We start from the raw sequence: 15,419 nt of genomic DNA on the forward strand, positions 1-15,419 counted from the left end.
ATTAAAGTTGGATTTCTCAAGGTGATCATGGGGACAGCAGGACTCAGCAGAAAGTATGCTTTCAAGTCAAGCTTCCCGCCCTTGATGTCAGATCTAGCGGCCAAGAAACTATTCAGTTTAGGACCTAAGTTGTGGCTCAAATGTGTCTTAAAAGGCACCATTCTTCTACAAGCTGCCGTTTGCCACGCCTCACTCTTTTCCCGCCAAAGTAAGCCCCGCCCACAGCCGTTAGCCGAGAGCCAATGGGAGCCATAGAGACGAAGCTTTCTTACGTTGGAATGTCTAGCACGGCACTGTTCGGAGAATTCCAAACGGCTGACGGCCACATTCAGAGGCGCGAAGCCTCTGTGGACTCCACGTTCTCGCACCTTCTGCAGAACTCCAGCCATGGCTTGTAAGAAATACTATTTCGAACATGACATTTATGGTGTGGGCTTCTATGAAGAAGAAGTAACAAGTGAACTCCAGCAAAGGAGGGCTACAGCAGCAAATGCCAGCCACAGTGAAGAAGTTGCAGGCATCCTGGAGGAGCTGGGCCACCTAAATGCTGTGATTGACCACAACTACAACCGTGAAGAGAAGAACAGCACCCGTGGGAAGTCCCGTCAACCTGTACAAGGAAGGCAGGAGCCAGTTTTTCGGAAGCCAACCAGGTGTTGTGGAAAGCCGTACAAGTTCACTCCTGAACAACTACTTGAACTAGACAGAGTTTTCGAAGAAACTCAGTACCCTGATGAACTCAAAAGGTATGTATGTGACTTCCTTAACAGCCACTCTATCTTCAGGGCTTTAGGCTCCATTCCTCTTTCCTGGCCTCTCCTTCGATATTTTAACTATGTTCTAAAGACCAAACCTAAAGTCACAGACAAGTTCTGTACCACTGAGCTACTAACTTTTAAAACCCCTATTTGTCTGGGACAGAGTTTGAGCTACCTAGGCTGGCTTAACCGTACTCTAGCCCAGTCAGGTTTTAAACTGTTGATCTGCTTGCCCCAGCCTCCTCAGCAGCTGAGTTTTCAGTTGTACTCCGCTGGTCAGAAGGGCAGGACTTTTGCTTATTGTTGTGGTGGAAGTGAGAGGGATACCTTGTGGAGACCAAAGTCAAAGTTTTCATGTGGTTTTGTGTAAACCAAGTTTATAAAGCAATCATTGATCACTTCCTTTGTTTGCTTTAACTTTAAAATAGTCCTAAAACACAAAAACATAACACTCTCGGTCTAAACAATGTTTGTAATTTGGAATTCATCATCATGAAGTATTTTCAAGTTGTTTTGGGAAAGCAGAAACCTCCTTGTGTTGCCAAACTGAAATTCTGTGTCCCCTTTAAATAACTGCCATTCTCTCCCCTGGTCCCCATCTACCACTATTCTAAATTTTTATCCTCTAAATCTGATTTATTGGGGCATTTCATATAAGGGAAGACTTAAAGAGATGTTTGACCCATAATCTGCCCTTTTATGACTATTATGTTTAACTTAGCCTAATGTCCTCAAGGCTCATCATTGTGCTCATGCATATGGCAGAATTTCTGCTTTCCTACGGCTAAATAATGTTCCAAAAGGCACCTTTGCATAGATAGTGCATGTTTTATCACTCTCTGTGGAAGGAGATCTGGTTGGGTTGCTGTGCATATTTTGACAGAATAATTAAATTATTTATTTTGTGTACATGAACATATGTGGGCAGCATGAATGGAGGTCAGAGAACAAATTGAGAGGGCCAGGGTCTCTCCCACAATGTGCGTTGTGGGGATCAAATTCAAGTAGTTGGGCTTGGCAGCAACTGAGCCGTCTCACTAGCCTGAAAAATGCCCCCTTTAACCTTGAGTTTTCAATCTTTTGGGGTATATACCTAGAATCAGAATCATTGGGTTTAATAATTCTATGTCCATAGTTAAAAAGAACCACCTTTCTTCCTTCATAGCTATAAAATGTGATACTACATTTCAGAGAGTGTGGTGTCTCCAATGTTTCCAGGGCCTTACTAAGTAAGGCTTGTTAATTTCAGGATGTTGTCAATAGCCACACTTCTCGATGGGAGGCAACAGCACTGGACTTTTTATTTGCATTTTTTTTTTACTTATGAATGACTTTGAGCAACTTTTCTTGTGCTTAAGGCTATCATAAGTTATCTTCCTGGGTCAAAAGTCTCCTTAAGTCTTTAGTTATTGGGGAGGGGGAACACACATATGGCTTGGTGTATATGTGAAGTTCAGAGGACAATTTATGCAAGTCAGTCCTTTCTTTCTACCTTGTGGGTCCTGGGGATAGAATTCAGGTAATTAGGTTTTGCAGAAGTGCCTTTACCCACTGACCTACCTTGCCAGTCCCATCTCTTTAAGTCTTTTTCCTATTTTAAAATGTGTCTGCTTTGGTGGTTAGTTGCTCATTTGCAAATATTTTGTCTGATTGAATTGTTGCCTGTTTATTTTGATTATTTTATACACAGAAGTTTCTAAATTGGCTAATAATTTCCAATTTTATATGTACCAGGACTCTGCATTTGTATGTAATATTTCATCAAAATAATATTTAGGAGAATGAAATACTTTCACTAGCTGAGGCTGGTGGTGCAGCCCTTTAATCTTTCAGATACATGGGAGCCTAAGCAGGAGGGTGCAAGTTCCCCTTGCTGGAGAAAATGTCTAAGTTCTGGCTACAGAACTTAATGAGACATAGTCTCAAAATAGAATATGCAAAGGGCTGGGGATACATCCCCTGTCTAGCATGTTCAAGACCCTATGTTCAATCCTCAGTACCATCAAAAATGTGTAAGTTACATATTATAGATTTAGATTTAGACATTGTTGTTATTTATTAATGAAAGCATTAACCATTTTTTCAGATTGTAGAGATATTAAAATTTTTAATTTTGTAGGAAAGTGAAACCACCTCTAAATTATACTTTCCCTAAGAATTACAAAAAGAAGTATATTTGGGGAGAGGTGAATGGATATAGCAAACTTTAAAACATGCTCAGAACCAACTGGAGAGATGACTCAGTAGTTAAGAGAACTGGCTGCTCTTCCAAAGGACCTGGGTTCAATTCCTAGCAGCCACAATGTGGCTCACAACCATCCTTAACTCCATTTCCAGGGGATCTGATGCCCTCTTCTGGCCTCCATGGGTACCAGGCTTGCAAGTGGTGCAGAGACATACATGCAGATACACACATAAGACAAAAATGTAAAAAGTTTAAAGCTTACACAGAACATACAAAATATGCTTAATTTTACCATTAATGCCAAATATTAAAGCTTGATGTTTTTCTCTCCACAGGAAAGAGCTTGCAGAGCTCATTGATGTGGAAGAATGCACAGTGAAGGTCAGTCCATCTATCAGAGAAATATAGCCATGCACTCCATCTCAAACCTGTTTCAAGTCTTGCCGTAACATTGTAACATTGCTCTTTTTTCTTACCTGTTTGAATTGGAAAATGAGATTTGAACTAAGATCAGTTTGGGGCTGGAAATTGGGAATGATCTGTGGAGGGGGGGAATCTCCAATGAGTGTTTCTTTCCCATTACTGAAAAACAAAACAAAACATAATTTTCTAAGTGAAAAAGGAAAGCAAAACAACCTGATTCTCCTATTCCCTATGCAAAAGTAGTTGTGTTTATGTTTATATGTAGCTTATGAAGCATGCACATATATCAATAATACCATGTGGGTATTACCAAACTTAATATTCGACTCCTTACAACAACAGTGTCCTTCAGAGGGTACTTCTATGTAGTCATGCTAGAACTCCAAGTGACCTTGTAAGTGTTCAAATGGATACAGGGAGAGACAGGGTTACAAGAGGGTTTAGTTCTACTAAGTAATTAGAAACCAAGCATGTGTACTTAGCTAAAAGAAGGCATTAATAAGCATGTTGTGGATGGCAGAGCTGGAAAGCTGGGGCTGTTCATGCCCTTTGGAGCCCAGAATACTGTGAGTCCCAGATGTTGAACATTTAGCTACAGGATTTGTATTTACACTGGTATGTTTTTGTTTTGCTTACCTGTGATTGTTCATTTGCTATGCCCCAGTTCTTCCTTTTGGAATAAGAATGTTTAAGTAGGTAACTTTTTGTTTGTTTAATTTCACAGGAGCTCAGAGTTAAGATGCTTGGACTTTAAGGCACTGGAATTTTAAAAGCTGTGGTACTTTTAAGTCATACTGTATTTTACATTATGCTATTAACATGAGACTTTGGGGACAAGGGATGGAATATTATGGCTTAAAGTAATGTATTTGTGTGTCCAAGTTGACAAGGAGTGGATTGTGATATTTCTGGAAAGAGAGTCTTAGTGAAGTATTATGTAGATTGAGTTATCCTGTGGGATGTTTGTGGGGATTTTCTTGATTGTTAGTTACTGTGAAAAGACCCAGTCCACTGGAGGGCAGCACCATGCCCTGGTTTGTGGCACTGGATTGTATAAGAGTAGAGAAAGCTAGTTGAACATTAGCAAGCAAGCTAGTGTCCATGTATTTATTCTCTCTGTGCTCTTAATTGTGGACATGGTGCTTTAAGTTTCTGTTTGACTTCCCCTTAGTGATGGGCTGCAAGCTGGAACTGTAAGTCAAATAAACCCTTTCTTCCATAAGTTGCCTTTTGTCAGGCACAGAAATGAAACTAGAATACATGTTGATTTTTTGTGATTGTTGGATATGGTGGTGATAGGGTGGAAACCAGGAACTCACACAATATAGGCACATCCTAGACCTTGAATGTTACTTGCAGCATTGTAAAGGATATAAGTAATTATAAACTAGATTCCTCTGTAAATGAGAGAATTTCAGTAGCATGTGAAGTTGCATGACATGTTTTTTCATCAAAACATCAACTACTTACTATGCTAAAGCAATGTTTTTGTTGCTCTGATTTCAGGTTTGGTTCAATAATCGGAGAGCCAAACTTAAGAAAGATCAGAGGGCATTAATGCGCAAAAGCACCCCTCCTGGTAAACATAACCTGAAGATTTTGAAGGAAACCAAGAATGTCGTTGTTCTTCAGGAGCCTCTTAGGGATGACTTTTTCTTCTATGAGCCACACGTTGGCCACCCAAATTGGCAGTGACAACATTATCTCTTTATATAAATTAGCAATAAAGAGCAGAATTCTCTGAGCAATTGCTTCATGCGTCCTCTTTTCTTCCTCATAGAAAATAGGAAAAATTCATTCAATTGAATGCAGAAAGCAGACTAGAAGGGGAGATCCAACCTGAGATCACCATAGTGACCGTACGCCCCCAAGCAGTCACTCTTCTATTGCTGTGAAGAGACACCATGACCAAGGCAGCTCTTATCAAAGAAAGCATTGAACTGGAGGCTGCCTTACAGTTTCAGAGGTTTAGTCTATTATCATCATGGTGGGGAGCATGGAGGCATGCAGGCAGGCACTGGAGCAGTAGCTGAGAGCTACGTCCTGATCCATAGGCAGAGAGGGAGACACTGGCCTCAAATCCCCCACCCTCACCCCATGACACACTCCCTCCAACAAGTTCATACCTCCCAATCCTTCTAATCCTTTTCAAATAATACCACTCATTGATGGTTAAGCATAAAAATATATGAGCCTATGGGGCCCATTTATATTCAAACCAACCTTTGAGTCAGTATGTACCCCCTCTTCACTCCTCAGTGGTGGTGTAGAAGCCCAGCACCACCACACCTGAGAATAGGATGTCAGTGACCTTGCCTGCTGAGCACCAAGCCCACTTCATCTTAGTGGTTGGAAATGTCCAGAGATTGAGGACATGAAGATGACACCAGTAGTGGCAGCAATGATATGGGTCTAAGAACAACACATTGAACACAAAACCAGACAACTGCCCGGAGGTAGCTAGTAAAGAGAGGAAAAGATTGAATCAGAATTTGGGGTTTTGAGAGGAACAAAGCAGGTGGAAAGAGATAGCTTCTTGCCTATAGTACCCTCTAGAAGGGAAACAGCCTAAAACAGAACCAGGGAGGGTGGATGAATGCCCTGACCTGCCTTAAGTGGCTGCCAAGGGAAGCTGATCACAACTGGGGTGTAGTAGACTCTCAGCTAAAACACTGCACTGGATACTAGATCCAGAGGGAGCACAAGGGAGGTGAGGCCCTTGCAATGCCCTTCTTCCTGTAACCACAAAGGGAAATTCCAAACAAGTGCAAGCTGTAGGTAAGACTTGAAGAAAAGTGTATGTGAGCCCCACCTGATAACAGAAACTGTTATGGTAGGGCACATCCAAGGTTCTAAACATTGCTCCCCAATGACCACATTTGCTCCTGCTGTCAGTATAGTCCAGTGGATCTTTTCAAAATGAGATAGTTCTTGAGACCCTTCAAGGGTTTTGTAGGGAAGACTTAAGAAACAGTGGAGAGACAGAAGGAGCTTTCCCTCAAATCAAGAGATTTGTTGGCAATGTTTCCACCAAAAGAGGAGCCAAGTAGAGCCAGGCTGTGACTAATTGGGACATTCTAGGAAGGGGAGCAAGTATGTTTGATGGGAGTGTGTGGGGGTGGTGGTGGTAGTAGGTGGTAGTATGGTGCTTAGACCAAGGTCAGAAGGAAATAATTATTTGCTCAGGCAGTGTGGTGGGGAAGAGCAGGACTGAGGGGGCTGGGAAGGCCAGGGTTGTAGGAGCTTGACAAAGCTGCTCAGTCCCACAACAAAGCTGCTCTTCCTTGAGGAAGGAGCTTGTAACACTAAGTTCTCAAACTCCAACATAGAAGGCTACTGGAAATGGCCTCCTCTTTGTCCTTATCCAGGATTTTCAATTTGTCCCTGCATTTCTTTGCCTGAATTGTGGGGCTTTTCTGGTCATTAACAGAGTACTAGTTTGGTTGGCTATGAAGTGTTGGCCATTTACCAGATCCCTGCTTACTCTGCCAGCACCATCCTGGGACTAGAGCCTGCTTCTCAGGCTCACCTCAGTCTTACCAGTTTTGCCCTTCCTGCTTGGAGGCCAAGAGCTGTGTGCAATTCCAGCCAGACTCTGTCTTGCCTTTCTAAGCATCGGGTAAGACATTCTTAATGTCTTCTTTTTCTGTGGCTCTGGGGATGGAACCCAGTGTCACACTCATGAAGCCATCTACCACTGAACAATACTAATAGCCCCATAAAGTATTTGATCCATGAGGTTCAACACCACAGCTTCAAGTCTCAGTGGCATCTGAATGCTTGTTTGTTTTCTCTATAGTGATATTTATTATTCAAAGGGTTAAGTGGACCCCTTTCCCCCCGTGATTTCAGGCATGGTTTAACAATAGGAGCTTCATGTGGTGTGGGTAAGATAGAAGAAACCAGTGCTCATGGCTACAGCAGCTGAGTCCCAGGCCACATTTTCCTGATGAGTATGGAGGAACCCTAGAGAGCCATCCTTGTACCACCATTCTAATGCTCTCTGTGATTGATAAGAAGAGTCAAGAGCAGGTCTTTATGCCTGGGAGCCATGAGCCAGAAATTCTAGGCCACAGGCCTCTTTAACGTGGCCTGTGGGAGCACACTGATGGAAGGAGGCCTGTTTTGTATAGTGTATCTTCATTCAGAGTGTAATTGGGGCCTTATTGGACTAGAGTTTCCACAGGCAATTCCACACTATGCTGAAAGTCCCCTGAAGGCCTGGTGTCAGAGGAGGAAGTCCTCCTCCAGGAGAGCTCTTCCCTTACAGCTCTGACCAGAGTTTCCCAGAGAATCCACACATGCCTGTGCCCTCCCCCTTGTTTTCTCTGTGCTCTTCTCTATTTTAGGCTGACAGCTGCCACTGAAGGCAGCTCTTGACACTTTGGATCATTCACACAAATCATTGCAGGGTCCTACACACAACTATTCAAACAGTGCAGAGATGTCATACCAGTAACAGGGCTCAGCAGTGCTCACATCCTGCTTCAGGGAGGGGTTAGTCTGAAGGAGAGTCAAGAGATCTTAGGCTCATGGAAGTCAGGGACTGTCTGATATAGAAATGTATGATATAGAAATGATAGGACAAAAGGATAGATTATTAAATCTACTTTAATCCAGAAAACAACTATTGATCTTACATATTTTATGTTAGTATAGATTTGGGTTATTGATACAAATTTAAAGTTAATTTTGTTATACTGTATGTATATTACAATTTTTGTTTAAGATATTATGTTTATGCAACTCGTTTAAAATTATAATGTATAACTAAGGAATACAGTTTAATAGTCATCTAAAATAATCAAATGTATAGTCATGTTAGTTAAGTTTTCTAGGTATACATAGATATATTTCAATTAGGTATGTAATCTTCAAACACTTCAAAGACCTACAGAATATGGCATTTAAAATGTTTTAAAAACTTATACTTGGGCCGGGTGGTGGTGGCACATGCCTTTAATCCCAGTACTCGGGAGGCAGAGCCAGTCTGATCTCTATGAGTTTGGGGCCAGCCTGGTCTACAGAATGAGATCCAGCACACGCACCAAAATTACATAGAGAAACCCTGTCTTGAAAACAAACAAACAAACAAACAAACAAACAGCTTAGACTTTTCTAGACAGTGAGACACATCTGCTCCTGGCAGCACCAATTACTTCAGAGATGATGTTGGGCATCAAAGAAACTCCATATGGAATTTGCTTTCTTTAATGCAAAAGTTAGCCATTTGGGGAAGAAACTGCTCTTTCCTGGACTGCTTGACAATAAACTGTATAAACTGGACATGCAGGATCCATAGGAAAGTGACCACTGAACTTTGCCAAATCAAGGTTTCTGATTCACAGAAGAAACTGCCAGACATTCTGTAGGACACAGAAGAAAGTGACTGATGAACTTTGCCAATAAGAGAGACAATCCTTCAAATTTTCTTCTTCACTAAAATGTCTGTCAGATACTCTGGTCTGTAGGCTGAAAATGTATGCCCCAACGTTCATTGTAGAGGAACTTTGGGTGACTGTCCAGGCAGCCAGCTGTCTCTGTCATTCTAGATTTTTGGAAGTTGCTTATAATGCACTTCCTGTTTACTTAGGTTATATTATTTCCTTCTGGTGTCTTTGATGTAGTTGAAGACTAGATAGTTGTAATTATAGTTTTTCTTAGTCATAATAAAAAATAAATTAGATATGAAACTTTAGACTCACAAATATAGGATAGATGATAGAATGCTTTAATTTTTCCAAATACAAATAGACTAGATATTATAACTGTAATTCTTGCTTGTTAACTGTTTTGTTATATGTAATTTTACTATGTTAAAGTTAAAACATTCCTTTTTGATTAGACAGAAAAGGGAAAGTGCTGTGGGATGTCTTTCTGTACATTGTGAATATATGTTGTTCTCATTGGCTAATAAATAAGCTACTTTGACCTATGGAAATGCAGTGTAGAGGCAGGCAGGAAAGCCAAGCAGAGATAAGGAGAGGAGAAGGGCAGAGTCAGGAGAGACTCCAGCCTGCCTCCAAAGGAGCAACAAGATGCCAGCAGACTTGTAATGCCACAGCCACATGGTAATACATAGATTAATAGAAGTGGGTTAATTTAAAATGAAAGATCTTGCTAGCAAGAAACCTGAGCCATAGGCCATACAGTTTGTAATTAATATCAAGCCTTTGTGTTTTATAAGCGGCTTTAGGACCACAGGTGGTAGAGATTTGTCCGGACTTCTGGGCAAGGCAGGACTGGAGAAACTTCTGACTACAATGGTCCCTTTCAGAGGGGCATAATTCTTGATCCTGGAGTTGTAGCCCACCCCCCAGGATCTAGAACATTGTAATTATTACAAATGGCTGTTAAATTGTTAACTTAAAAAAATTAAAACGAATAACAACTTGTTGACTTCGATTTATAAAGGAGGAAAAGAGCCCTTCCTAGGGAGGTTATCCAAAGCAGGACCAATGAAGGAGGAAAAAGAGGGAGTCCAGAAAAAGGAGTACTCTGAGATCCTTTAAAACTTTCAACCCAGAGGCACCCTAGAGGACTCTCAGTTCTGGGGTCCTCCCATCCTCAAGGGAGCTGTTTTTCTGCTCTCCTAAAGTTTGCAGTTTCATTCTCTTTCCTCTCTGTGTGGCAGTAGCTCTGTTCCTCATGTCTGTGGCCCTCCTGCCTGCCTGTCATGTTCACTTCCCTGGCAGATGCTGGCCACCACCCAGCTCAGTCTGCAGCTTTCCCCAGCTCCTTCCTCCACATCATGCACCTCATTTTATTCTGGTTTCCTACTTTCTAAACTGTCAAAGCAGAAGTGGTCACACAAACTAGGGAGGGAATAAATGAGAAGGGTATACAGTTCTTTGCTACATGGAGATCAGCAGGGGTAGAAGAGAGAAACAGATCCAGGAGAAGAATGTCACTTTGGTGCTGATGCTCCAGGCTTCCTGGACTAGAAAGGTGGTGGCATCAAAAGCGGTGGCCAAGAAGAGAAGCATCACAAAGAAAAACCTGCCACCGAGGGCAGAGGGCACATACTGTCTGCAGACCACACAGCCAAAAGTTCACCTATTTGAAGCTGCAAGAGCTAGAGAGCTTTCCCCAAAGGTATCACTACCCTGGCTTTCAGGCACAGAGAACAGCTTTACTTGAAAAAAGTGGCTGTTGGCTATTCCATAGCTTCCTCTCTTCTCTTGAATAAAAGCCACCTGGAGACCTCAGGATACTTGGGTTCTCCTCCTGCAGTTGGGTTCTAAGGGCAAGGCTGGGGGCAGGGGCAGGGGGGGCAAGTTGGCTAGGCCAATTTAAAACAAAGCCAATTATTCTCTACATTTATTTTTTCTAATTATTTCTGAAATTTTTATGCATGAGTACCATATTTACATTATCTGCACCCCAGACTCTCCTCTTTCCAATTCCCAAGTTCCCTACCACTCCTCAACTTCATAACCTCTTCATCTATTATTGGCACACACCCACACCCACACACACTTGCATGCACACAATACACACACACACACACACACACACACACACACACACACACACACACACAGCATGCTGAGTTAAATATTTAATGTTGCTTGGAGCACACGCACACACATACAAAAATACAACCTGCTGAGTCCATTTAGAGTTGCTCTTATGTACATGTGTTTAGGATGACCACTTGGGATTGGACAACCTCTCAAGGAACTCTTCCTTGGAAGAGAGGAGTTCCTTCTCCTGGCCCCAAGCCCTTTTTGAATTCCCTTGTTTCTGAGGTTACTCTGGGTTATATACTCACATCGAAAGATCTGGAGCTAGGATCCACAAATAAGAGAGAATGTACAAAGCTAAATCTATTTCTGACATATTTGTGTCAGGCTGGAGAACTTTGAGCAATGTGTATTATTATCATCAATAAATTCATGTTAAAGCAATGGTAAGAAGCCTGTTTGGAAAGTACAGACTAAGATTCTATTTTTAAAGTTTTGCTAAATCTTTTCTTCATGTGTTATTCAATGATTTTTACATTTTACTACCTTGGAGCATTATGTGCATTGAGAAGGCAATTGGGGGGTGAATATAAACACAATACATTGTATGTATGTATGAAGCTGTCAAAAATAAGAAAAACAAGGGGAAATTCCTAAGAGAAAGCTCACTGTAGTAAGCCTCAAGGTGGCTATTACAGAATTACATGGCTGAGTTGGTAGGGGGCAATTTTTGTCATGCCAAACATTTGAAAACAAACATGTAACATGCTGTGCATATTTTATTTGATCAACAAAGCCAGGTCCTGAACATTTTCAGCATTTGCCCTCAGGAATAACCTTGTAAGATGGACACGTGTGACTGAAGCTGGTGTGCAGTTCAGCATACTCTGAGAGAGCAGTCTGGAAGGGCAGCCATTCTAGAACTTACCTGTGGTCTTTTGTCCCAGATATGATGAAGCTTGTCTGTTCCACTCCCCCACGCTTTGCAAAATAAGATTAAGACTTTTCAGGCTTTGTGGATATACAATGGAACAAGAAAGCCACAGCATATGGAAATGAGCGATTTCCACAAAAGAATATGAGTTCCTCAAGGAACAAAGAATACCACAGAACAACTTTTATTTTTTTGTATACATGTTTATATGCCTTAGTATACACATATATGAAACTTATAAAATGTTCAATTGCATCCTTTAAGTAGTGATTCTATATGTAGTCACAACATAGAAATTATTCATATTGATAGAATCTCTATGATGCTAATTTATCTTCAGTAAGTAAAATTCAAGCTTAAATTTTGCGATTGCAAGAGAAATTTACAAAATCGGAGGCACTGGAGTATGGTAATTTTTCATAGACTGAGACTGTCACTCACATAACTACTGTAAGTTTATTTAAACTGAGACATGGGGGTGGGGAAAGTATGGAGTCTAAATACCTGGTCCTCCTATTACTTTAAGTGTCTAATAAGTCAATGGAAAGAATGAAGTAAGTGCTCCATTTTAATTGTCTTGAATACTTTAAAATCAGACAACGGGCAAATTATTGAGTCTACTGGAGAGGCCAATGTGCGACTGGTCTCACTGCAGGTTTGCTGAAGGTCGGGCTGTGGTGGCACCCATCCTAAGGAGATTCTTTGGGGTTAGTTTTTTTTTTTCAGTACTAGGCATGGAACTTGGGGCCTCACATATTTTGGTCAAACAATGTACCCATGTGTGATATCCTCAACCCCTCACAGTATTCAAAGTATGAGAAATAAGGTTCTTCTATGCAATATAAAATCTCACTAGCATATAAAGCTTCACATTGTGTTTTATAATTATGAAACTGTTTAATATACTAAATGAACCTCCTTCTCCTTCTCACTGTAGGATTGCTTTCCAACTAGGAAAATCAATCACCATAAAATAAGTGGAAATCAAGCTTGCAGATGTACCAGCTGGTACCCAGACCACCTCTTCCTGAAGATTTTGGAGCAGAAGTAGCAGATTGCCATCATTTTTCCAGATTCAGATTGGACAGTATTTTTCTGGTGTCATCAACAGGTTAACCTGTCAGTCTGTCTGGCTATGGCAACCTTAACTTCTCAGCACTTATTTCCGCAATAGCCAGGTGAATTCTCAACACATTCATTCCATTCACTTTCTTAATTTCCTGAAATATTGGTGTATAGTTTTCAGTAAGTTCAGGAAATGCCATCTCAACAGAACAGCAAGTGGACTTCCCATGAGGTGATATCCTGAGTCCCCACATCCTTTGCACATCACAGAAGTTTTCCCAAGTACCTCGCTGGGTCACACTGACACATACAATCTTTTCTGCATCCCAGTTGTACTAGTCTCACTCCTTCTGCACCCATGTTCAACCATGGAAGGTACAAGGATGGGGATGGAGAGACTGAGAACCGGGTTCCACTTATGTTCAACAGTTCATTTCAACCATAGTCTATAAGAGAAGCTTCCTAAGAGGCCACTCCTAGCATTCACAGGAAGAAGTATGAGCATTTATCTAAGCTGCTTCCAGTTCTAATCACTGCCCCTCTATAGAGCACACAGAGACAAGGAGCCACTCTACCAGAGGTCCTGCTGCTTCGTAGAAAACACTAGAATACAACACATTCAGGTCAGAGGGGGCTTCATTCTCTTTTCTCCCCTAGTCCAGCCTAGGAGTCTTTTCTTCTGCCTTCTCCAGCTCAGAATGACTGACACTCCTTAAGGTGTATTTTAAAAGATTCATAGTTCTAGTTATTTCACAAATAGGTTTATATTTAATGGATTTTCCCTCTATCACCCTCCTTAAAAATCTCTGACACAATTTAGGCAGTACTTAAATTCCAGTGGACATTCAGTATAGCACATGAGTACCCTACTCTGGGGCTCTAGATGGCATCCATGTACCTTCTCATGGTCCTGCAGGATCACACAGAATGCAGAGGGACACTGACTAGAAGCTGGATGCCCTTACACATAAGGTCCACAAGCCCAAAACTATGTTATTACTGACATAAAGTTCCTAGTAGTCACCTTATTGGGCCAGTACTCCCTTTTTAGCCTCCAGAACCTACTGCTGTGCTCTGTCCCATCCTAGAAACACAGGCTACTCCCCACACAAAGGCAAGAAGTACATCTGCTCTCAAAGAATCAGAGTAGGGAACATGGACTAGTGCTTGTTCTCAGGTCCTGGATCTCAAGCCTACCAACGAGGGAGTCTTGCCACTCTGGCAAATTTGCTTTTATCAAAAGAAATATTGGGCACCAGGCACCGGTGGTGTACACCTTTAATTCCAGCACTTGGGAGGCAAAGGTAGGTGGATTTCTATGAGTTTGAGACCAGCCTGGTCTACAAAAGTGAGTTCCAGGACAGCCAGGACTGTTACACAGAGAAACCCTGTCTTAAAACACCAAAAAAAGAGTATTTGGAAAGGCAATGTAGAAGGGGAATGAACTAGAGCAGAGTATAATGACTATAATGACTCATAAGGATGAAATTTTCTTATTGAAATCTCTCACTTGAGCCATAACTTTAAAAATTAAGAAAAAATTAAAACTCATGTCTTATATAACAGAAATGGCATGCAAAATGCATAAGCCAATAAACAACATTAAAATACCTAAGATATAGTAAACTCAGTTTTATAACATATATGTAAACCATTATTACCTCATTTAATTGTCAAATGAATTTTATGAGGGATAATATTACAATAAATAAAATGTGTGCATAGAAATGAGTTCTAGCTGTTCATTAAGGATAATAAGGCTAGACCCTAGGTCTGTTGGCTTTGAACCAAAGTAGACAGTTAAAATTTGTCTTTTATGCTGGGCAGTGGTGACACACATCTTTAATCCCAGCACTCAGGAGGCAGAGGCAGGTGGATCTCAGAGTTAGAGGCCAGCCTGGTCTGCAGAGTGAGTTCCAGGACAGCCAGTGCTGCACAGAGAAATCCTTCTCAAAAATGTCTTTTATGAGAAAATTATAAATCCCAGTGCCACTAAAGCAGTATCAAGTTTTCCTTCACAACATCCTGATTAGAAATGACTCATATTCCTATCCCAAATCATTTAACTTCTCTGAATCTGTTCAGCTCATAAACAACAATTTGCATCTAATAGTGTGTTTCAGGTTTTCCATTCCAGTTTATTTTAGAAATGCTTTCTAACTTTCTAGAATTTTCTTCATATTTCAAATTTATTTAATTCATTTAAAAGCTTTTATATAATATATTAATCATATTTTGCCTCCTCCAATTCCTTCCAGATCCTCCTCACTTCCCTAACCACCCAGCTTCATGTTATCATATATATATGATATATATATATATATATATATATATATATATATATATCATATATATATATATATATAACAAAATAAAAACCACTACACAAATAAACTAAAAAGAAAGAAAATCAATATGACAAAAAAATACCTAAACAAAATCACACAAATATAGAACATGGAGTCCGTTTTGTTGTTGGCTGTCTACTCCTGGGCATGGGGTCTGCCCTGGAGTGCTGAATGCACAAGATCTTTATGACATTTACTTGCTATTTGCTTTTCTAACTTCCAATTTCCATGCTCTATTTT

The 15,419-nt window shown here is 40.8% G+C and overlaps 1 protein-coding gene across 2 annotated transcripts; it reads left to right on the forward strand.

Moving 5' to 3' along the window:
• Positions 1–313: 313 nt before the first annotated feature.
• On the forward strand, positions 314–12,962 carry LOC102921407 (arginine-fifty homeobox-like). 2 transcript variants are annotated; one of them, XM_076561877.1, is made up of 3 exons: positions 314–746; positions 3,279–3,324; positions 12,704–12,962. In XM_076561877.1, exons 1-3 carry the CDS (start codon positions 388–390, stop codon positions 12,815–12,817), a joined length of 519 nt encoding a protein of 172 aa, XP_076417992.1. In that variant the 5' UTR covers positions 314–387; the 3' UTR covers positions 12,818–12,962. The 2 variants fall into 2 exon arrangements, with proteins under 2 accessions (XP_076417992.1, XP_042125385.2); XM_042269451.2 differs by lacking the exon at positions 12,704–12,962 and adding an exon at positions 4,873–5,114.
• The last annotated feature ends 2,457 nt before the right edge of the window (positions 12,963–15,419 follow it).

Source organism: Peromyscus maniculatus, chromosome X (genome assembly GCF_049852395.1).
Source record: "Peromyscus maniculatus bairdii isolate BWxNUB_F1_BW_parent chromosome X, HU_Pman_BW_mat_3.1, whole genome shotgun sequence".
NCBI classification, from domain to species: Eukaryota; Metazoa; Chordata; class Mammalia; order Rodentia; family Cricetidae; genus Peromyscus; species Peromyscus maniculatus.

Bases quoted from the DNA above. Each gene is read 5' to 3' on its own strand.
- LOC102921407 (XM_042269451.2), top strand. From the start codon at position 388: ATGGCTTGTAAGAAATACTATTTCGAACATGACATTTATGGTGTGGGC. The intron at 747-3,278 runs GTATGTATGTGA...TTCTCTCCACAG, and splicing joins TACCCTGATGAACTCAAAAG to GAAAGAGCTTGCAGAGCTCA. The intron at 3,325-4,872 runs GTCAGTCCATCT...CTCTGATTTCAG, and splicing joins TGGAAGAATGCACAGTGAAG to GTTTGGTTCAATAATCGGAG.